The following is a 24,894-nucleotide window of genomic DNA, read 5'->3' on the forward strand; positions in this document are numbered from 1 at the left end:
ACATCCTAAAATCCCATGATTTCTTACCTCACCCATTGATCTTCCACTCATGGTGTCACACTCGGATATCGCGATACACCATCACAGACTCTCACAACATCTTGTTACGACCACTAATCTCCCTTTCACAAAAACTCGTAACCTCGAAATACCCCAATTTCATTGTTGAAACACGGAGGAGTCGCCAATGACTAAGAACACATTGACAATAATCCTAACTCCCATTCTCCACTAAACAAGGCCCGTGCGAGAATACTTATACCGACTCTGAAATTAGCAGCCAAAACTTCTGTTGCCCTTTCCAGAATGCATATAACAATCCATACATGGAATTGGTACTTCGACAATCGAATCCAGACCTCAATAAATTTCTATAACCAATGGCTGCCTGCCATGAATACATTCATCCTTTCTTAAACACGTACACATGCATCATCTCGCTTTGTATCTAGCCTTGCCCGCCACTAACCAAGTCTCAAATATCTGCACCGCGGATCCCCATAACCCAAACCCCTAAACCACAACTCAAAATAAATATTTGATCAACCCAACTGAATACCCCAGTTCTCCCCACTTAGGGTTCAAACCATCACCAATTGGCATACCTACAGACTACACCACGGACTGGTTCACTAGGTACAACCCACTTACTCTTGAAATGTACCACATAATACTCGATGATCTTTCGCTAAATACCATGCAACTCCAAATATCCCAAATCTCAGATGAAATCCCTGGAAACTTTCCAACGTGACTGCCCCTGGTCTCCAAAATCCCATAACGACACACTACTGAACATCTCAACTGTTCCATAGTCGACGTGACCATCCGTCTGATAGTAATTCACTATCACACATCTCATCCTTGATCCCTCAACCATCATTCCATCGCATGGATCATCATAGAAGCAAGAGATCCCACTCTCACAGTCGATGCCCGATGTATACCACTAGGGCCACCTCCCTGATATATTCCTCATGATAACCCAAAACTGCTACTGATTATTGTTGGGTTTTGAGCAATCTAACACTTCCTAAGTGTGCATGCAACCCTAATAAACCTTGGATCTATGTTTGTCTAAATACATGCAAAATAATAATTTTTCAAGGTTCATAACCTATCTAACATGGCATGGGGTACTTTTAAACATAAAAGAATTAGATGAGATTACATACCTTTTTGATGAGTTTGATTCTTAAGGAGTTTGAGGGCCAAGCACCAATAGTGTGAATGCCTCAAATGGAATCACAAATCACCACAAACTCTTGGAAAACTTTGAGAGAGTGTATACACACTAAAATTTTCGGCCACACACAAGCACACACACTAGTGGCTATTTCATGCAACATAAGCATGCTTATATAGTGTACAAGATTAGGGTGAAACCCTAATAACCCATGACCTTTCCTTTTCCAAGGATCCGTGGGTTAAAAGCTCCATGGATCATCCATGGACTTCCATACAAGCCTAGCCCATTAACAAATGGGTGTTAGCCCACACCATATAAAATCAATAGCCCACAATCTAATTAGTCTTCCTTTTAATCTCTAAATTAATTCATAATTAATTTTAGACTAAGACTAATTAAATAACATGACTTCATATTAATATATTATAACTTATAACATATTAATAATAATATGTGTATAACTCTCATAAAATTATCCATAAATAGTTTGGATGAAATGCAACCCAAATGGACCATACCGGTCGGGTCAAGTATATACCAAATAAGTTATCGACTTAGACACCTTATCCAACAATTATACCTTACTGTATTCAACGAGGGTATCCCCCTATCCGTATCCATCTCATTCCATATTGATGACTCTCTAATGGTATAAGGGACACATCGTTGTAGACATACTACCCAAATACTGTGGTGAGAAGGTCGCAACCATATGCTACCCCATGGGGTTTACCTTTAAACTCAGAAACTGGAAGTTCTTTATCTCTTTTTCTCTTCATAGGAAATGGGAATAGCGCAACTCTTGTCACAGAAAGTAACAACTCAACTATCGGCTGATTGCTAATCTTAGATCGTAATCCCCCATGAAGCATCATCTCTACTCATCCCTGAGTCTTGTGACTCCAACTGGTATCTCACCAGTAAAATCTCTCGGAACCTAATTCAATATCCCTCTCAAGGTACATTCCATTGAAGCTCTTCCGACATTACCCTCTGGCCTCACACCTTATCACATCAGTTCTCAGTCCGAACAACACAACGAGACAACTGGTAGGGATGGAAGCACTAATGACTACTAATCATGGTCATCTAGGTCTCTCTCCTAGATTATCCCTCGACTCAGAACTCTCTCTAAGTGGTTCCTGCTAAATACTCTTACTCAACATATAGTCAAGGCGAATAATAGGTAGCATCAACTCCTAGGCTAAGGCATTACAAATCAGGCAACTCTAGCCCTAAATATGAAATACTTAGCCTATCCTCTAGCATGCATCTCTAACATCTCAAAAATATCTCATAACACAAAGAAATATGGGTATTTTGGAAATCACCGTTCGGGCTCTGGCTGATTATACACACCGCTCCTTCTCATTTTTCTCTTAGAAACTTTTACCTGTTTTAGAAAAATCATTTCTTTTGAAAACTTTTCTCAAATCCTCAGTTTGAGTCCAAACATACCCGAAGGTACATCCGAATCCCTCAAAAACCAAGGCTCTGATACCAACTTGTAACAACATAAATTTTCAAACCAAAATTTTTCATTTTCAAAACACATAAAAGTTCTCAATATATCTCAAAACAAAATTGTCTCAAGTGTCAACACAAATCCATGTAAAAATGTCACTATCCCAAAATCATCCACATAACACGGTAAGCATGAAGCTTAGTGAGCTCCCCAATATACCATACATATCTCATTAGCCTCTAATGGCTATACTCAAATAAGACCCACTGGTTAATGTATCTCGGTGGGGCCCTCCGGTCCACAACTCGGGTGGACCCTATGGTCCTAACTTAGTAAGCTCAGAATAATACACAACACAAATCACAGACATAATGCAGGATATCACAATACTCAATATAACACGTAAGACCCTCCGGTCACACAAAGATTACCACTCTAGGTAAAGTATAGTGAGAAGACTCACCTCGTAAAGCAAACAAGTAAATAATCTCGTACACGAATCTCAAACTAGCCTCCGCCTAATCACATAAGATATTTATCTCTAATTAACATTTAAGTCACGGCTATAAATAACTAAGTCATTCTCTCTCTCAAACTCTTGGAATAGGTAAAAGACCATTTTACCCCTCCGTGGTCCCCATAACCCCTGTCTTGACCAATCCTTAAAGTCAACAGAAGTCAACACTCGAGTCAATTATCCATGTTAACCTGACTCGCCGAGTGCATCTATGTGACTCGCCGAGTCCCCCTTGTTCCTTCAGAACATCGCAAAAACCCAACTTAACTCGTCGAGTTGTCTCATCAGCTCGTCGAGTTACCCTTGTCCAGACTCATTGGGGAAAAACCCTAGCCAACTCATAGAGTCAGCTCATTGACTCGTCGAGTTCCTTAAGTCAAAATCCCATTCATACATTTTAAGGAATAAACCATGCCCCATACTCTAGATCACAATGAATTAACTCAAAGCAACTATTAGTTTTTATTGAACTTTTTGGAAAGGGCAATCTAGTGTGTTTTGCCTTTACAAAAGAATCACAAACTTTATTCCTTAAGAAACTAGAAAATTTTCCTAAGATACTGACATGTTTAAGCTTAGACACGAAAGCATGGCCCAACCTCTTGTGCCACTGATCCACACTACTTGTTATCATCATTGGCTTCCTTTACCCCACCTTCATATCCATTCGTTATAGACCTTGCTTGCACTCACTCGTACCAATCTAGTTCCTTGAGTGTAAGTCCTGCATGTAGCAAAAATGTAACACCCAAAGTTTTGAAGGCCAAGAAAGGAAAGAAAAGCCCTAATTTAAGGGTAGAATCGGCGAGTCCAAGGAGGGACTCGGCGAGTCCGAGCGGGATCCGGGTCGAGGAGTAAGCGACCGACTCGGTGAGTCAGCCAAGGTGACTCAGCGAGTCTGGTCTGAACGAGGAAAACCCTAATCCCGGGAGTTGTATCCTATTTAAAGGGTGTTATGTCCCTCCCTCAGCCCCCATATCACCCTAGAGAGCCAGTTCACCCTTGATTTCTTGAGAGCTTCCATCATTTTGAGAGTTAAAGCTTGGAGGAAGGAACTTTAGGGAAAGGAACTTGAAGGGCAAGTAGGTTGCTTCAAGGAGGAGGTGTAGATCCGAGATCTACTTCAGTGGTGTTCATCTTGGAGGTAACAAGCTGCTATCTCCCCTCATTTGCACCTAGTTCTTTGTGTGTGTTTTGGGTATTCTTGGCTTAAGAGTAACCTTTGAGCTAGAGGTTCATATATGAGGTTGCTACCTCAGATCCATGCTTATTTTGGTCTAGAATTCTGTAAAGTGTCAGCCCTTGAGTGGATCATGGAGCCTTTTTGCCTTAAGCCCTAGTTTATAGCATATTTTGCCTAGATCTCCTTCTCTACACATAAAGTTTGCCACTTTACGTGGGGAAAAGGCTTAGGAAGGGTGGATCTACAGTTTAGAGTTCATGCATGACTCAAATGTCCTCTGCATGTAAGGAGATCTGAAGGGACTCGGCGAGTAGCATGAAGTTGTAGAGAAACTCGACGAGTGGGATGAACAACTCGTCGAGTCGTATGAAGATTGCCTTGTACTCGGCGAGTCTGTTCTTGGACTCGACGAGTCAGGTCGCGAAACCCCAAACCCTTCGAGTTGAGACTCGAATCAGTGAGTCGGGTGGAGACTCAGTGAGTTGGACAGGTCTGGACTCAGAAATCGGTAGACTCGGCGAGTCATGGACTGACTCGGCGAGTCGAGTCGCGAATGGAAGGAATCTGAACATTATGAACTCGGCGAGTCAGTAGGGTGACTCGGCGAGTAGGGTTGACCTGGAAGGTTGACCTTGACCAGGACTTTGACTTGGACCAGGGTGGACTTGGTTGTCTTTCGGGGGACAGTTAGACTCAGTGTTTCATTGATATTGATAGTTCGAGGAGCAAAGAGGAGCAGGAGTTCCGGGAGCTTTCGGGTAGCAGCTAGTGAGATCATCAGCAAGTTCAGCCAGTGCAGGTGAGTTTCCCTTTGTGTGAATGGGTCTAAGGCCACAATGCTGGCCCATGTAGTTATGAGTAGAAGACCCGGGGGTTAGCCCTAGGCACAGTATGCTAGTATTATTTTCAGGACGAGGTCTAGTAATAGCGGGCGGGTGCCCAAGGAATTGTTTATATGATAGTTTATAATTGTTGTCTGTGTGATACATGTATGTGCCTGGTAGGGAGGTGAGTGTGGGCGAGGTCCCGTATCTCACCAATAGCATAGTGTGGATGGGGTTCCATATCTCATTAGTAGCAGAATAGGGGCGAGGCCCAAACTAGAACAGGAGTGAGAGTGGGCTAGGCCCGTACCTCACTACCATTAGGAGCGTGGACGGGGTCCCATGACTCATCAGTAGCAGGACATGGGCGAGGTCCAGGATAGGCGAGGCCTTAGGACAGAACCAGTTGCATGTGTTAATTATGTGTTGTGAAATGTTTATGTGTTATTATTTGTTGGCGAGCGAGGCCCTGTGACAGGCGAGGCCTAAATAAAAAAGATATGTATCCGAGCGGGGCTCGAAGCCAGGCGGGGCCTGGAGCGGCGGGGTCATTGTAGCGGGCGAGGCCCGAGGTAGGGGGCGAGGCCCAAGATAGTGGGCGTGGACCAGTATGTGCAGTATGTGGTTATGCATGGTATGTGGTAAGGTGGGGAACTCACTAAGCTTCGTGCTTAAGGTTTTCAGTTTTGGTTTCAGGTACTTCCGGTAGCGGAGGGAAGAGCTCGGGGTGATCGCATGGCACACACCATAGATTAGACAGCCTGGGAATATTTACTCTGATAATGAACATGTGTTTTGAAAACTTATACTCATATTATGTTTTGAAATGATGACTTTACTTTAAGTAATGATTTATTAAAAGAAATTTTTGGTCTTAAATTTTGGGTCGTTACAAAAAATCACGAAGAAAGGTTATAGCATATTGCAAGTCCCTTGTTAATTGACTAACAGTCAATAAATTGTAATTGAAAGTGGGTATATGCAATTATCAATTTTGATGTTGTTTTGCAACTTGTACTTCTGTAACAACCCGTTATTTCATGTCAGTAAAGATCGAGTCATGTAACCTCCTTGAGAAAGGAAATAGAATATGAAGTATTCAAAAACTCTATTTGGAGTACACTATGTGGTAGTTATCATCTTAAGGTTTCCAAACATATAAATAACACAAAAATCCGAGTTATAACGAAGAAGTTATGCTCATTATAAGTTTTCCGACAAAAACCAGCAATACAAAGTTACGTAAAAACGAAAAGTTTCAATAAAACATTTTCTGACCTTAGGTGTCTACATGAAAGTGATAGATATCGTTAAACTACAAACATGCATAAAAAGAACGCTCAAATCGGACATCATATGAATAAGTTATGAATTTTTAAAGAAATTCCTTAAACACGTCACTTTAATAAATAAATAATAAAAATAATTTCGGAATTTGCCAACGGAATCTAAATGAAAGTTGTAGATCGTAGTCTCACCTTCGCGGGGATATAAAGAACGCCAAAAACGGAGTTCGTATGAGGGAGATTTGAATTTTTGAAGTTTGATAATTAATTTATATATAATTTTTATTCAAAATTCGGTATTATCCGAAGAGGAGTCAGCCTAGGGCTATAGTACGCGCCGCGTACCCTAGTACGCCCCGCGTACTGAGAGGCCACGGCCTCGGATCGTCCACGTCGCACGATCCGGAGAACCCGACCCGCTGTCCCATCCGACCCGCGTGCCAGTGACCCGTCCCATCCGACCCGCGAACCCAGGGATCCGTCCCATCCGAAGCCGAGGCAGTCGAGGCCTCGGTCATGCGTGACGTACGCGTACGCGCTGCGTACTAGCGTACGCCCCGCGTACTGAGGCAGACCAGCCTCTCTATAAATAGCATACGAAGGTTTCCAAAGAAAGGGCTCATTCTCTCTCATTTCTCTTGCGTTTTTCCTCGTTTTCCGTGCTCGTACTACCCTGAAGCCCTGGTCGCTTCGTACAAGATCCGAAGGTCGATTTTCTCCCGAGGAATCCCGAGATTTCTGAGGAAAATCCATTTCCCGAGATGAAACTCTGCCGTTTTTCCATCTCGCTATCTTCAAGTTGTCAAGTGAGTTCATACCCCTTTCTAACACACTTTAAATACATTTTTAAATACTTTTACACTCTTTTAGGGGGGGAATACAAGTAAACATACGGTTATTATCGTGTATTTTATAAAAGTTTCACTTCACTTATATTATCAAATAAACCACTTGGAACTCATTACTATTATGGAAAACTCTTGTCATACTTTGTGTGCATTAGACTTATACGAAGCATATAATGATCTTTCATTGTTAAATCGTTTTATACATTCTAAAAACTTATGATTTTGCTTTATCAAACATTTTGAAAAAGGATAAACTTTGCATACAAAACTATCACTTTAATATAGACTTAATTGAGAATCCATGAGACGCGTACATCTTCAAACGTTACTTTTCTTTATTAGAAAGTACTGCAGTAAGTCCTGTCTATAACCAGAATCTCCCGCGACGAGAACGTGTCAAATGTGTATAGATCTATACGGGAAGTCATGATCCCGCACCCTGACTGTTAGCTACAGTCCGTCTTTTGGGGTGACAGTTGTCATAGCACTGCGACGCCTGAAGAACGTCGTTACAGGCATATTATGTTTAGTATGGTTATAGAAACTCATCGGATATACAAATATTATGATATTCAGTTTTGATGAGCGAGTAGTTATTAAAACTATTCTTCATCCAACCGGTTCGGTCTTCGCGTAGTTTTATTATATATAAAACTATGACACACTTACGAGAAACGTCGGTTTCTTGCAATTTTCGGTCTTAGAGACTGGCATTATGTGTGAGGAAAATAAGAGTTTTTCCTGCATACAAACCAAACAACTAATAGGAAAATAAGGGATTTTCCCGGTGCAATCATTTACAACTTATAACATGAACAACTATATACATCTCATACTTTTATAAGAAAATAAGGGTTTTTCTTGGAAAACACAACAAATCGTATTTCAACTATTAAAGAAAATATGGGATTTTTCTGGAGCTAATGCATTCATTTCCAACACCACAAATCACAACTCTTTACATTTTGAAACGCTACGTTTACTGGAAAACATACACCCATTTTGGAATGGCATCCAATTTTTCTAAACTACTTATGGACTCACCAACTTAATTGTTGACACTTTTTCTTTGAAATAACTTGTATTCTCAGGAAATCGCTAAGCAGGTTGGGAATCAACTTTTGGGATTAACGCGCTGGCGTTAATTACTTCATTTTGAATGATGTTTATGTACCTTTATTTTGAACATGTAATGAATACAACTATGTAAACATCTTGCAAACTTATTATCTATGGTGGTGTGTACTTTCCTTTCTATGAACTGTTATGATATTGAACATGACGTCCTCCGCCCCCGAACGTTTCCGCCGTTCTGGTTTGGGGGTGTGACAACTTCCCTCTTCCTTCAACATGAATATGGGCACCATTAGGAATAGTAACTAGTGGTTCAAAGGGGTTCTTTGTGATGTTTTGAAGCAACTCTTAGTTGCATGTTATATGCTCCGTAGTGCCCGAGTCGACGACCCAAGAATCATCATAATTACTCTACCAGCCATGTTCACATTAGGAGCGAAATTGACTTCCTCATATTTTGAAAAATGCTTGAGTAGTCTTTGGTATTGATCACTAGTCAACCCCAGTATGGGGTTTTGTTTCGTGTTTGCATAAGAAGCTTTCAGCTTTCCCTTTTCTTACTTAGCTTTATTTATCTACAAATCTGGATATCTAATGCGCTTGAAGCAACCTTCTTTGTTGTGTCCCTTCTTTCCACAAAAAGTGTATTGTTCTGGTTCATTGGTGCTTCTTTTCTTGGGTTGATCCTTCTGCACGACCTTTTTGTATTGTTGTTTGTGATAACCACCGGTTTCCCTTTGATTTTAAACAAAAGTATGAAATGTTGTTGCTTTGTTAAAAGGCCTTTTGGCAGCTGTGATGACTCGTTGTTGTTCATCCTCTACGACAAGATGATAAGCCATTCCCAAGCTTGGTGTGGGTTTTGTAGATAGGATCTGTGTTTTAATGGTAGAATTCTCATTATCAAGACCCATAATTTTTATAGTCTCTCTTTATCTTTGGATTCGTTTAATCTTTTGCCCAACTCACAGGTATAACCAATGCAACACAGCTTGGAGTAGGTGTTGTCGACTGAATTTTGTCCTAGATAGAATGAAGTTTAGTGTAACAACTGAACACAGATGCTCCTTCCTGCCTTGTCTTCATGATTTGTTTCTTTAGTCCGTAGGCTCGGGGCACACTTTCTTTCCCAAACCTCTCTTCAAGGTTACTCCAGGTGTCATTGGTTGTGTTAACGTATTTCACACTAGATCTGATATCCTTTTCCATGGTGGTGGTTAGCCATCCTTTTATCGTGGCGTCACAACACATCCATTGCACGTGGATCTCAAATTTTACATTTGGTTTGCTGATCGTCCCATCAATGAATCTAGTCTTATTTTTGGCAAAGAGAAAATTCTTCATCTCTTGCGCTCAATCATTGTAGTTGTTGTCGGTAAGGGTATCATTTACACGCATCTGTTTGGGGTATTCAGAGGAGTGAATGTAGTAGGGTGAGTTGGAATCGATGGTTGTGGCACCTTTACCCTTCGACGATTTCGGTTTGTCTCTTGCCATCTTGGCGATTTTCATAACAGGTTATGGCATCCTACTTTGATACCATAAGAAAATTAAATTCTCCAAAACTTAACTTTCATTCAAAACGGGAGCAGCATATATATACAAGAGAGTCCTTATCGAAAACAAAACATGAAACAACAAGATACTTGGAGACTAAGATAAAGATAAACTTGGAACCTAAGACAAACTAGCAATCTACTAGGAATAGATAAAAATGATTTCCATGAGAAAGAGGATCCTTTTTCGGAACACGAAGAACTTATCTAAAATTAATTAGCTTTTATATTTAAGTTGTTTTACGTATATGTTGTGCACCAGTTAGGCCCGACTTTATGTTTCTTGAGTGTGGTTAGTGTTCTTTTTCCAAATTATGTATGTTAGGATCGACTTTATGTTTCTTGAGTATGGTTAGTGTTTACTTTTCCAAAAATATGTATTCTAAAATAGAAACCCTATTCCTAAACATAAAGAACTACTACAAAAATCATTGTTTTTTTTATATTCAAGTACTTTTTTGCATATGCTTTATAATATAAGCTTTTGGGACTACAAACTTAGGTGGATCGGGGACAATCTATTTTTCTGAGGTCATCTTTAAGAACTACATGCTTTGGTGGCTTTAGTATTTTTGTATAATACTTTTTAAAAAGGTTGGCTTATGGCCGATTTATGACCATGGAATGTTACACACATATTATATAAAACATTTTAGATTTGTCGGTGCTGTTTTATGTGTTTTGTTAATTTCCCAGTTTAGATGTTTGATTTAGAAACTTAAATACGTAATCATTACATAATAATAACTATTGACCAGTCTTTAATGTTCACGACATTCATGAAGGAGTTTTTATTTCTCCATATCAATCCATGCATGTTTTCATTTATCTCCTATGAACGACAACAAAATATGTAGTTGGTCAACTAACTTCTGTTGTGGCATTGCCAGGCATTATTATGCGTCTTCGATTTATTTTTGGTTGTTTATATTCGTTGTTTCTTATATTCTATTTGTTACAAGATGGACTCTCTATGTGCAATGAGTCCCCTACCTTGTTCATCAAGCTATGCAACATCTTTGATCTTTGTTTCTTATCTTGTATTTGTTACAAGATGGACTCTCTATGTGCAATGAGTCCCCTACCTTGTTCATCAAGCTATGCAACATCTTTGCAACTCTCGATAGTCGACTTCATGGAAATGAGCTTCTTTGGGTACCCATCATCATCGGAGAAGCTTGTAGATTGTTTAAGTTTATCAGCGATTTTGGAATAGCAAGAATATATTTTATAGTAAACCCTTACTTGAACCAAGTTTATTATCCTAACCGGAGTTTACAGAAAAAATATTTCACAAAGTCGAGTTGTAGATGAAAGAGCGTGTTAGGTCAAAATCCAGTGAAATGTTAGGTAGGTCTTGGATGGAAATAAACAAAAGTAAAATTGTTATTTTGGTTTAAAAATAATTAAAATATACAAAAATATATCTTTTATTTGGATTACGAAAATATTATATTACAATTTAAAACCTCGAGTAAAAAAAAAAAAAAAAAAAAGAAAGAAAAGTATCGCATTCCTTAAAAATGGCCCTTGGATTCCATGATACAAAACAAACATTTTTTTCCAATTCGAATGGAGCCAACCATAACAAATTCCTTGATATATATTACATCCTACCAAACACAGGGGCAAGCTAGTTAACTTGTTATGAATTGCACCCTTGAAATAATGCAATGTAAATGAAAATTTCATATGTTCAAACCACAGCACGCATATGATATATGATATGACTACCCAAAAATGTGAATGTGGTTAAAGGCTTAAAGCATATGATTTTGCAGAAGCAAAAATCTACAACTCTTCATGATAAAGATGAAGCCCAAGACCAAAACGAGCACATGCTCGCCGAAATGCCATGGCCTCTGCTTTCTGCACAGGATCCCCATACCCTCCCACGTCACCAACTGATGAAGTTCCAGTCGACTCCCTAAATATCTGTTCAAAAATCATCCATCACCCAACCAAATTTCTTTATTTCTTTTCCAATATATATATATATATATATATATATATATATATATATATATATATATATATATATATATATATATATATATATATATATTAAAATCCTTAGATATTATGCATACCTCTGCATCAGTCCCATAGAGTGTTACCCGATAAGTAACAGAGACGGATTTCCCATCTGTTGAATAGTGAATACTTCGGACTTCTCCAGACCATTCTGTAATAAATTCCAGAGTAAATAAATTATATAATTAATATAATATTTAAAATCTTTTGCATAATACCTGGAGCATGCAGATTCATAATCCTGTTCACAATATGCCTGGGAATTAAAAACAGAATATCAGTCCCTTAAGCATCATACTAGTATCTTAAAACACTGTATATTGTAAGCAGAAAGCATTAGGCTTATAGTCTCTATTAGCTGAGAGTGATAACATCTGAAACCAAAACATTACAAAGCCCTAACTCTCCCAAGGAATCAATCAATGAGTAACAAATTCTATCCCACAAAAGACAACCAAAACACAAGTCAACCAAAACAGGACACTTAAAGGTAAAAGTCAACCAGACCAACTATTAGTGATTGCATTCTTCTACAATCACTAATCATAGTAACATATTGCATTATTGCTACAAGTATAAGGTCTGTTCCAAATCTTGGCTTGTAAATAATTTTGTGTGCTGAATATTCAAGAAAAATAAGCTGCATCTGATAAAAGTTATAAAGATGAAAGGCTCACTGAATGTGAAGATGAAAGTGATAAAGTTGAAACTTAAAAAATCGGGAAAGGGAATGAAGCGGATACTGAAGACAAAAATAAAGGAAGCTTAAGGACCGTATAGTAAAGGAAATAAAAAAATAAAAAAAAAAATAAAAAAAATAGCCTTCACTGATTTAGTTAACTCTTTAAATGTTCGTTTCATAGAAACTGAGATAAAGAGGGTTAAGGGTTATATAAATAATAATAATATTTAAAAGGGGGATCATCATCTCTCAACGTTGCTCTTGAAAATATGGTTCATCTAGGACTCGTCCTTTCGCCATTCAAATCATTGTAATGTGTTTCTTTCTTTGATTAATAAAATGATTTCTCACTTTATAACTAATGTTTTGTTAATTAGTTGTTGTGATTGCTTTTGAATTGTAAAATGCATCTTGGTGTTCCATAATTCTCAAGATTATGTCTTAATCTTGATAGTTATTGTAAATTTCCCACTTAGAATCACAAAATTTAACACATATCCATGAAAAACAACTACCAATAGATTTGAGATCTCAGCAACATTCAGCAGGGAGTTTCAATTCCAATGTAAATTGGGCTCTTTGAAGCCACTGGTCTATCATGTCAGCCACCTAAAGAGCTGTTGTAAACCTGATTTACATCTCACTTTATGCTCATGGGGTAGGGTTTAGGGTTTAGAGTTCCCTACAAAACAATTATGTAACAACCAAATATTTATGCTCACAAGTTTGATACAACATACATTAAGTTTAAAGTTTAAACCACTTTAATCAAATATAAATTGTGGATTACAAACTTCACTTAGATGAACCAAATAACTGGAGAGTGTGTTGCTTTGAATTAGGTTTACGATTTCCCGGAAAACCAACCAGCAATTTGAAGGAAAGCCGAGACAAAGTAATCAATCTAACTCAAAATATATGCACATTAACTTATGCCATATTGGGAAATTACTGGTAGCAAATACCTATATTAAGAAAAAGAAAGGAAGAAACAGAGAGACAAACCATGGGATGTATTTGATAGAGAAGCCACTGGCCTCTACTCGGGCTCTGATGAGGGAATCCGGGACTTTCTTGTTCAGTTCTTTCAGAATTTCTGAAATCGGACGGCTTATCCCTGACGTCGGAAAGTCGTCATCTGGAGGAGGAGCTGGTATCTCACTGGTGGCGATTATCTCCTCTTTTTTCAGTCTCTTAGTAGAATACAATAGACCCTGAGCACAGAAAGCGCTTTTTGCTCCGATCACATCGAACGATCTCAGTCGTAATGCGGCCGACAGCGATTTTGTAGACTCCCGACTCAGTGATTTCATCAGACAAAACACCATTGTTTCCTGAACCAAAACCCCTTAACTCGCTTAGAGGGGTTTTACATATTTTACACCGTTGTGCGAGACAAGCTTACATTTTCGGCTGAATGTCAAAAAAGCACCTCTCAAGTTTTCTCTATTTACATATTTTTACCCCATTTATATATATACTAATTTAGAACTACATTGATGAAAAGTTCTATGTTCCTATTTGACCACTTCAGTATTTGTTTTCTTTTTTCTTTAAACCCTTTACTTTGCTGTAACATTTTGGTTTCACTCATTTTACATGTTTGTACATGTGCTGATATTCAGCTTATACGTGTTAATTCTCCACCGCTATCTCCGTTTATCTCCAATCCAGAGAATCACCGCCTCGATCTACAAGCATCCGATCGATCTTCACAACCTAGGCGCACCTTCACATCTTCTCTACCTCCATCGGCAGCTTTCAACGATGTTTCGATTAACGTCTTTGTTCTCTTTTGCCCTTCTCAGGAAGATTGTCGACTTTCTTTGCAGGTGACTGCTCAACCATATTCTTCTCTTTTTCTATATTTTAGATATACATTCCCACCGCTTCTTTTTTCTTCTACATCCTTTCAATGTTCTTCCTCTGGGTTTACAGCTTTACCTCCATTATTCCTCTCCTCTCGATCCTTTCTCACTATCATTGCGACCACCGCCCGATGGTCTCTCCTCCACCATTTACCCAAGATGGTCACAGTGGACATCACCGCCGCCCTACGCATCGTCTACCACCTGCAAACGTTCGCAAAATAAACCAAAATACCACCACATCATCAGGGCCAGTCCAAACGTATATGAGACCCGGGGCGTAAAGAAAAAAAGGGCCCCTCAACGACAAATATAATAAAGATTAAAAAAATATATCATTTATTCTTTACTATATACATTTTCAATTAGCACTAACAAGTAAGCCAAATTGTTAATCTTTTGAGCTACTTTGAATTTGAACCAACTTTAGACCGTAATAATCATTCAGGTAATATTTTTTTTATATTTATACATTGCATAGCCTAGAAATTTTGGGCCCCCTGAAGACGTGGGCCCTGGGCGGTCGCCCGGGTTGCCCACCGTCTGGACCGGCCCTGCACATCATCTACCTCCTGCAAAGGTTCATAATACCGGATTCGCTAGATCCATATGCCAACATCGACATCGGAAGACCACAACTTGCAACAGGTTGGTTCGTCTTCTCCTCAATTTTCTGGATTAGATTTAATGCATCTGCTCAGTCCGATGTTTCTATTTTCATTTTCTTCTACTTCTACCATTGTTGCCCAAGAAATCCTTAACATTGATTTCTTAGAGATGATTAGTAATCAACTGTTCTTTTATTATTTCTGTGAATGGGGTTGTCACTAAAAACCAAGAAGCTGAAGCCTTGAAGAAAAAGAATGATGCCAACAGGAAGTTGATATTCAACAGGGCCAAAAAATACAGTGAGGAGTATGAAGCTCAGGTATACGATCATATGATTCATATCCCATTCTAATCCTCTTTATCTCTTTCAATCTTAAACTAATATATCTTTTTTATAGATTTCAGCAAAAGGAATTGATTCAGCTGAAACGTAAGGCACAATTGAAAGGTGAATTTTATGTGAGTTGTGAAGCCAAGATGTTGTTCATCATTAGGATTCGTGGGTATGCATTATTGCAAACTGTAAATGACTAAATTCTGCTAATATTACAACACCTGATTATTTATTTAAATTTCTATCTTTTCTAAATATTCAGCATCAATTATGACGAGAATAAATTTGTAACCACTTTATATCTATTTCATATTGATTCTAATTGCTTAAACCTTAATTTAACTGTTGAATGGAGAGATTTCATTTGCACTTTATAACCGATCAGATGATTTCAGACGGTTTATTATGTCGTGTTCGACATTTATGGTTCAATAACCTCACCACCAATGCTTCTGCGTTGATATCTCAATCCATCAAAAGGGTGATTTCTCTTGGGATGGGTGACCGGGCTACTTTTTCTTGCTTGAGCAGGTGAGTTACGGCTCAATCAATTCTATTTTATGTCTTTCTTCTAATAGATACGTGCCATCTTCTTATTTATGGATTTCGTGTTTCCCATTTTCTTTTATTTATGCTTTATTGACAGATTTTGGAAACAAAGGAGTACAACAGCAGGGGCTGAACCAGAATTTTACAATAAAGGGGCTTACATCATAATAAGATTAACCAATATTTTATAACCGGGTAACGTAATATGGTCTATAACTTACAGGAAAATTTGATATAAAAGATAATACATAATTTTAATATCTAAAAAAATTAATATATACATACCGACCGTGTCCTATTCAAAAATTTTAATGATAAAAAACAATAGAAATATTAAAAATAAACCTAAAAGTAATAATTAACTATTTTACCAATAATAAAAATTAAAACAAACAAAAAAGTTATAAAAATTTATCATCCTAACAAAGTCAATAAAATAAATAAATCACAACCTATCATCTGATAAATATTACTCACATAACAAGTAAACACAAAAATATATAGATTATTAAATAAACGGTTTATAAAATATGATTTTATAAGACTTAATATCATCAACTTCTTATTATTTATTATTTATTATCAATGTTAACAAAATAGTAAAAATTGTATAAGAAATGTTAGATGTGAAAAAGCAATTAGTTCAATGGTAAAAATCCTTTATTTTTAGGTAAATCTAGTCTATGTTGATAAAGGATATGCAACATTAAACCCTTGTTATTATGAAAATCAAAATAATATTTATGAATTTAGTCAAAGGGAGTAATGTATATAAATTGGAAAATTTGAAGGGAGTAATGTATATAAATTTGAAATGTTGAGGGGGGCAAAGCACCTGCTTGCCCCTGTACTCCCTCCGCCATTGTAGAACAGGGAATCACTGTCTTCGGTTCTGTTGCTTTTACTTTTCATTTGGAATCGACATGTTGAAGTTTGTATAACTTTAGTTTTTGAGGTAATTTTCGATTTTGTTCTTCATCTACCTATTTCTTTAATTTCTTTTTGTTCTTTTGTCTTAGAAACCTTACTTTTGCAGTTTGAATGGTCTATTTTGTTTTTCAATGTATGTGTGTATTGGTTGAATACAAGACGATTCTTGAGCTTTGGTTGACAGCCCTGGGATAAGCTCTTTCCTACAGTTCTTATAACTTTGTATTTAAGAATAACAATGGAATTTGGATTGAACTGATGTTTTTCATAAAATTAGGGATAATCTCACTTTTCAGGAGGTGTTCTCCAAGTTGCCTAAGCAATTACAAATTTCTGTCTGCCTAAACGGAAAACAATACTCCCTATAAATACTAGAAAGAAATGACAAAAAGGACAAATAGCAGCCATGAAAAGAAAAAGAACATTCTACTCCCACTAAGGATGTCTCCCACGAATTAGCTGCAGCAAAAAGATCTCCTAGAGACTAAATTACCCTTAGTTTGTCCCCTGCAATTCACTAGACTGGACTAGCCTCACCGGGCTGCCACCTATGGGCTTCTTCTTCTTACGAGTGTAAACTTGACTGATTGGGGGCCTATCAACACTGGTGGACCAAACTTCAACCTTGTCCTCAAGGTTAAAACCTGGAAACTACAAATTCACCTTGGAGGAATCTTCCCATGTCGCTTCCATTTTGGTTAGCCCTTCCCACTGCAGCCCCTCCATTCTTCTTGTATCGGACCCCTCGCAACTCTTCTGGTTGAGTCACTAGCTCTAAGTCCTCGTTGAGCTGAGGTGGAATTTCCGTAACTTGTGTTGGAGTTCATATAGCAGCCCTGAGTTGTGAAACATGAAACGTAGGATGAATACTAGTGGTGGGGGTAATTCGAGCTTATAAGCGACTTTCCCAATTTTTTTATAACAAAGGTCCGTAGTAACGGGGCGACAACTTTTCCGATCTCCTACGAGCCAAACTATAACATACACGTTTTGAAATCGTGTTTCAAGTAAATAATATTATGTTAATTTGAATGTTGAGTTCTAACAGATAGTTTTTACTAGAAATGAAGTAAAACTATGTTTAGAATCACTCATAAAATATTGGAAGTCTTATGAGATTCCAATTAAAAGCCAAATAGTGAAATATAGCGAAAATATAAAATTTGAAATAAGTAAAATTTTATTATTAAAAATTTTAGATAATCTCGTTAGAAACACGTAGGCGAAAACCTCATCGAAATCCGAGTTATAACAAAGAAGTTATGACCAATCGAAGATCCACGACAAAACCGGCACGGCGCCGAATGACGTAAAAAGTGAGTTTTTGATAAACTACTTTTAGCCTTGGTAATCTAAATGAAAGTCTTAGTATTCATTAAGCCGAGAAGTTCGATAAAAAGAACGCCAAAATCTAACTTCGTATGAGGAAGTTATGGTTTTTCGAAGTTTCAGCTTAGCAGTACACAGCTAAAAGCTCGAATTTTAGATCGAGTGATATTTAGGCGACACAACCTAAACTAGAATTGAAGGTCTCGTCATTTGTAGTACAACGGTAAAAAGTCTAACAAAAACGGACGTCGAGTGAAGAAGTTATGAATTTGTAACGGATTTTTCTGTCCCGGTCTGTTAAAAATAATAATATTAAAATTAAATTCAAAATTAGCAGACGAAGTCTAAAAGAAAGCTGTAGAGCATAATTTTAGCTACGCGTGCATATAAAGAACGTCAAAAACGGAGCTCGTATGCGAAAATTATGAATTTCAGAAGATTTTGGTTCAATTTTCCGAGAAAATTCACATGAATAGTGCCAGCCACGTCACCCTCGCGAGATCGCGCCTCGTGTCCGACACTCGTCGTAGTCCGGTTCACCCAGAGCTTTGGCCCAATGCGCGTCCGACGCGCCTCGCCCTTTGTCGCACTTTGGAGCCTCGCACCCGGCCCCTTGCATGCGCGCCACTTAATTCGCTCCGCTGCTGCCGCATGCCCTTCACTACTGCTGCCACCGAGCTGCTTCGCTGCTAACTCGCCCTTCCCCCCTCGCATGTCTCTCTCCCTCGTTGCTATCTGTCTTGCTGACTCCTCCTTCTCGGACTGACCCTCGCATTCTCGGCCTATAAAAGGGAGGCATGCGAGCCTTCTCAGGTAACTGTAGAAATTTAGCATTTTCACCTCCCTTTTTGATATTTTTACTATTCCGACTTCCCCCGAAGCCCCGATACTGATTCCAAAGCCCGAAACACGCCCCGAGACTCCTGAGAAGCCCAAAAAATTTATCTTTTCGGTTTTGAAGCTCTACCTTCGCAGAGCCCGGTTTCCAATGACGAAAATCATATTTAAAGCCAAAGTACTGCCCAAATTAATATTTTAGCCCCCGGTTATTTCACAGTGAGTTTAATATATAGGAGCAATTGTATGTTATGTGTTATATGTATTATGTTCTTTTCAATGTTATTATTCTGGGTCATTTTCCCGGGTTATTTTTATTCGCTATTTTTTAGCGAAGAAATACCTTTGACCATGTGATCAGTGAAAGGACTTAGATTCATGTTGGTACTGGTATGTAGCCTCTGGCCATGTAGAACATGTCTCCGTAAGAGAATGATTTCTATTTTATGGTATTGGCAGAAGGTTAGATAGGGCTATAAGCCTGAAATCTACCAAAATGTTAATCCGAAGTTGTATGTCTTATGTGCCGTTTGGGCCAAAGCTTTATTGATGTATATCAAGCATTGAAATTGTTATGTCTTATTGATTGTATATCTTTAAATCAAATCAATGATGGATATGGAATGTTTGTCACATGATTCACATATGCCCTTGTTGTTCCTTGTTCATCTTTGCTTCTGCCATATTGAAGTATATATATGGCATAACGTTATATTGTATCTATTATTGAACTCACTAAGCGTCACCGCTTACCCTCTCAATGTTTAACAAATTGCAGGAGATAAACATCTAGTATAGCTATATACTAGTAGAAGATTTTTGAATAGTTTGAAACTATTGTATTGATAAAAGCTTATGAATAGTTTGAAATTATTGTATTTTACACTCCCATATGTATAAAACTATAGAATCCTGGGAAGTAATGTAATATATAACACTTTAAAATAGTCAGTTTGTATCTAGTAGTTTGTAACCTCTTTATCAATGTAAATTATTGTTTTTATGAATATGCAAGTAGCATGTTTTGGGGTAACTATATTGTCAAGTATGAAAGTTTGGGTCTTTCATAAATACGAAAGTTAAGGTCTTTCAATCATGGTATCAGAGTAGTAGTTTGAGTGAACTAAATTCCACGGATTGGTATTTAGACTTAAACTATTGGAAGTTCAATATATGTACTTAATCATTGTAAGTATAGGGATACAAACCATAGGAAATATATATAAGTAAAAGTATTAGGTAATAATAAACCCTAATATTCTAAAATACGATGTTACCACGTATTGCAGAGCAATGGCTGAACAAGTTCGTTGCATACCCCTGAGGTTGGTGGAGGTCCTCAACCCGAGGAAGTGAATACTCCAGTATCTCCTCGTGAGGAGCAACTCTTGGGTAAACTTACCGGTGTTATTCGACAGACTCTCGAAGAACACAAAAAGAATGGTGATAAGGGAAAAGAGAAAGTCACTGGGGAATCTTCAAAAGGAGAGGTGAAGCGTCCCTCGTTCAAAGATTTCAAGAGTAGCGGTGCTACAGAGTTTTCTGGCGTTCTCGATCCCATTATTGTTCTTACTTGGATCCAGAACACAAAGAAAGTGTTTCGTATTTCTCATGTGGATATTGAAGATAATAATTATTCTTTTGCAATGCTCATCGGAGAAGCCTTGGTCTGGTGGGAAGCAACATATGAAGCTCTCAACGGGTTTGACCACGAGAATTTAGCCTGGGAAATGTTTAAAACTCGTTTGCTGGAGAAGTATTGTACTCTAGACATGAGGAGGATATTGGAGAAGGAATTCCTCGAGCTTAAACAAGGAGGAATGACTGTGAATGAGTATGAAACCCAGTTTAATCAAATAGCAAGGTTTGCTACAAAGTATATTCCAACTGAAGACGAGAAAATTCAGTTATTCATGAAGGGACTACGACACAAAATCCACAATTTCGTTGCCAATAGAGAAGTTTTGTCATTCGATAAAGCCGTTAAATATGCTCGAAGACGTGAGCATGACTTAGAAATATATGGTGCCACTTTTACTGCTCTGAAGCATCCACGTACTGAAAGAACTGTTCTTGTTCCTTCTTTTCTACCAGCTCAATCCGTTCGGACTGAACCTAGTAATCAAGTTCAAACTCAAAATGCCTCTCGTGGATGCAGTAGATCACAATCTTTTTCTATGCAATCGCCTTCATGTCGTATTTGTGGAAGGAATCATCCGGGCCAATGTAAAATAGACAAGGAATACATTGTCTATTATGGATGTAGAGAAAAGGGTCATATAAAGCCAGCTTGCCCAAGAAAGGATGTTACTTGCTATGCATGTGGTATTACTGGCCACAAGAAGCGTTTTTTCCCTACTTTTACTAGTCAGATAACGGGAAGTCAAGCTTCTTTTCAACAACCAGCGAAAAGTCAAGTCCCTGTTCAACAATCAAAGGTTACTCCAACTAAAAAGGAGGAGGTGCCAAAAGCTAAGGGTCGTGTATTCTAGATTACCTCAAAGGAGGCACGCGAGGACCCTAATGTTGTGACGGATACATTTCTTGTCAACTCTAGACCTGCTCACATCTTATTTGATTCTGGTGCCTCATATTCTTTTGTGTCTTACGAATTTGCGCATTCCTTTCAAATTGCTTGATTTGTACTCGCACAACCATTTCACATAGATACTGTGGGAAGTATATCATTAATTGCTAATAAAGTCTATAGGGATTGTGCTATAGAAATTGAAGGCTATACTTTTCTTTCTAACCTAGTCCCTATCTCCTTGCCCAACTTTGATATTATTCTCGGCATGGATTGGTTATCAAAGAACCACGTAGAACTCTTGTGCTATGAAAAGATAGTATGCATTCCTATTGAAGGGGAGAATCCTATCTATGTCTACGGTGAACAAAGACTCTTAAAAATAATCTCTTTCCTTAAAGCTCGTAAATTCATATCGAAAGGGTGTTCTATCTATTTGGCCTACACAGTTGATGTCTCAAAAGAGGAGAAGAAAATTGTTAATGATGTTCTCGTTGTTAACAAATATTCTGATGTTTTCCTCGATGACTTGCTTGGTCTTCCTCGGGATAGGCAAATAGAATTCCAAATTGACCTTATGCATGGTGCTGCTCCGATTGCAAAGACTCCTTATCGTCTTATGTAACGCCCGCAGGTCTGGGCTAGTCAATTTAGAGACAATAGGGGTCGAAAATGACTTTTCGACAAAAGATTAATTAGAATAAATAATCTTAAACAAGTTGTAGAATATTTCACAAGGTTTCCGTACATATAAAGAACGCCGAAATCCGAGTTATAACGAAGAAGTTATGGCCCGTCGAAGTTTCACGACGGAACCGGCACGACACCGGGAAGCGTAAATAGTGAATTTATGATGGAGGACTTTTTAGCCTTAGTGATCTAAATGAAATTAGTAGAATATGTTAAACTAAGAGCGTCGATAAAAAGAACGCCCAAATCTGACTTCGTATGAGGAAGTTATGATTTTTCTAAGATTCGGCTTAGCAGCGTACAGCCCGAAACTCGAATTTTAGTTCGAGCGGTTTTTGGCTTACGCGACCTAAATGAGAGTTGAAGATCTCATTAATAGGAACTCAACGGTAAAAAGATAGACGAAAACGGAGTCCGTATGAAGGAATTATGAATTCTTCGCGGTCATTTAACAGTCTAAACGCCTCCTACTGTTAAATTTGAGATCGGTCGAGAATTAGCCAACGGAGTCTAAATGAAAGTTGTAGATCTTGATTTTACCTACGCGTGAATATAAAGAACGTCGAAAACGGAGCTCGTATGCGAAAGTTATGATATTTCTAAGTTTGAAGGCTGATACTCGATAGGGGGTGACGTGGCACCACCAGAATTGGACACGTGGCACCACCAGAAGGTTGCCACATGCACCAACTCGGCGAGTCATGACTCAGACTCGTCGAGTCCATCAGATTTTCCACTATAAATAGAGGTGTCGGGTCTAGCCTCTTCCTCACACCTTCAAACCCTTCTTTCTCTCTCTAAACTCTCTCTCTCTAAGCCTCCCTAACCCCCTAAAGCCTAGGATAACTCCCTAGCACGAGGCGGAAGCCCCAGAGCGCTTGACGGCTCCGAGAAAAGAGCCTTTCAGCTCGGGAAACGCTGCTCCAGCGAAGCCCGGTTTTGCGAAAAACCCGCTGTAAGTGAGCTACGCCTACGCTAGTTTTAATATAGCTTCTAATTAATTATAGTAACATTATTAGGACCTTAAAATAATTATTTGGGATATTATTATGAGTTATATTGAGTGTTATTTAACGCTTATATAATAATAATAATAGTCAGACTATTAATTTGTCGCGAATATCGGTAGACTAAACCCTGGTGGTGTTGATACTAGGTTTTATCGAAGAAAAGTTGTTTTGAGAGTATCGAAGCGCTGTCCGAGTGTTGAGTCATCACCTATCAGGTGAGTGCATGGTCCCTTTCATCTTACACATAGATATGAAGTATTTTATTATAAATTACGTGCTATGTGTGCATATTGTCTGAATACTTGTTGTCTATGCTGATGAAAGATTTTTATACATGTTTTAAATGACGTAAACTGTATAAAGTATTTTATATCTACAAAATATGTTGGGTAAAACATGGGTAGATGAATAATGAGCGATAAAAGTTGATATAGAGAGCATGGACCTAGTGCCCTATGGGTATACATTAGCAGCAGTGGACCTAGTACCCTATAGATGAGCACTGGCAGCTGCGCCACAACCCGTAGATGTTTTAGATCTATGGTAAACGTCCTAGCAGTTGCGCTCTAAGGACAGTATCGGCAGCTGCGCCTAATAGGGAGCCTTATGACCATGACAGTAGCGTTTAAAGGTCAATACCGACAGAAGTGCCTCATAGAAAATGTCCCAATTTCTGGCAGCTGCGCCTAAGTGACAAGATTAGCAGCTGCGCTTGACCAATGTGTCATTGGCAACAATGGACTTCATGTTGTTTCCTTAGGAATGAATGAATGAGAAATAGTTGATTCTTAGGGTAGACCCTTAAGAATAAAGAAGATAATGGGGATGGGTAATTGGGTTGATTGTTTGATTATTTAAACATAATAATTATATTATTGTTGGTTGAAAACCCTATGTACTCACCAGGTTTCCCAACCTGTCCCACTCAGTTTATTTATATCACAGGTGTTGATATGAAGTCACATTACACTGAGAGATTTAAAGAGATGTAGATCACTAGTATAAATAAATGTAAGTTCTGTTTATGCTTATGTTTCTGTATTAACGATGACATCCCAAACGTTTTGAAACGAACAAATATGTTTCTTCGGAAATGTTTTAATAACGTATTTATCATGTTTTTCTAGGAACAAATTCCGCAACATTTTTATTAAAAGAAGAACTCTGATTTTTATAAAGCATAAACAAAATCGGTCTTTTCTAGCCGTGAAATTGGGGATTTCACATCTTGCGCCAGCTGAGATGAAAGAAATAATGATCCAACTACAGGAACTACTTGACAAGGGTTTCATTCGACCGAGTACCTCTCCCTGGGGTGCTCCGGTACTATTTATCAAGAAGCAAGATGGATCGGTGTGAATGTGCATTGATTATTGTGAGCTGAATAAGGTGACTATCAAGAACAAGTACCCACTACCTCGCATCGACGGTTTGTTCGATCAACTTCAGGGTGTTAGCTATTTCTCAAAGATTGATCTAAGATTTGGCTATCATCAATTGAAAGTTCACGAGCAGGATGTACCAAAGACTACTTTTCGTACTCGATATGGGCA

General features: G+C 38.2%; 1 protein-coding gene across 1 annotated transcript; it reads right to left on the bottom strand.

Annotated features, from left to right (window-relative positions):
• Positions 1 to 11,455: 11,455 nt before the first annotated feature.
• On the bottom strand, positions 11,456 to 14,030 carry RAD52-1 (cobalt ion binding protein). Its single transcript, XM_078992050.1, has 4 exons — positions 13,664 to 14,030; positions 12,195 to 12,232; positions 12,033 to 12,127; positions 11,456 to 11,877 (listed from the first exon to the last, which is right to left on the bottom strand). The coding sequence occupies exons 1-4, from the start codon at positions 13,984 to 13,986 to the stop codon at positions 11,734 to 11,736; spliced, it is 600 nt and encodes a 199-aa protein (XP_078848176.1). The 5' UTR covers positions 13,987 to 14,030; the 3' UTR covers positions 11,456 to 11,733.
• Between the last annotated feature and the right edge of the window lie 10,864 nt (positions 14,031 to 24,894).

This window comes from Lactuca saligna, chromosome 4 (assembly GCF_052625555.1).
Source record: "Lactuca saligna cultivar CGN05327 chromosome 4, ASM5262555v1, whole genome shotgun sequence".
NCBI lineage: Eukaryota > Viridiplantae > Streptophyta > Magnoliopsida > Asterales > Asteraceae > Lactuca > Lactuca saligna.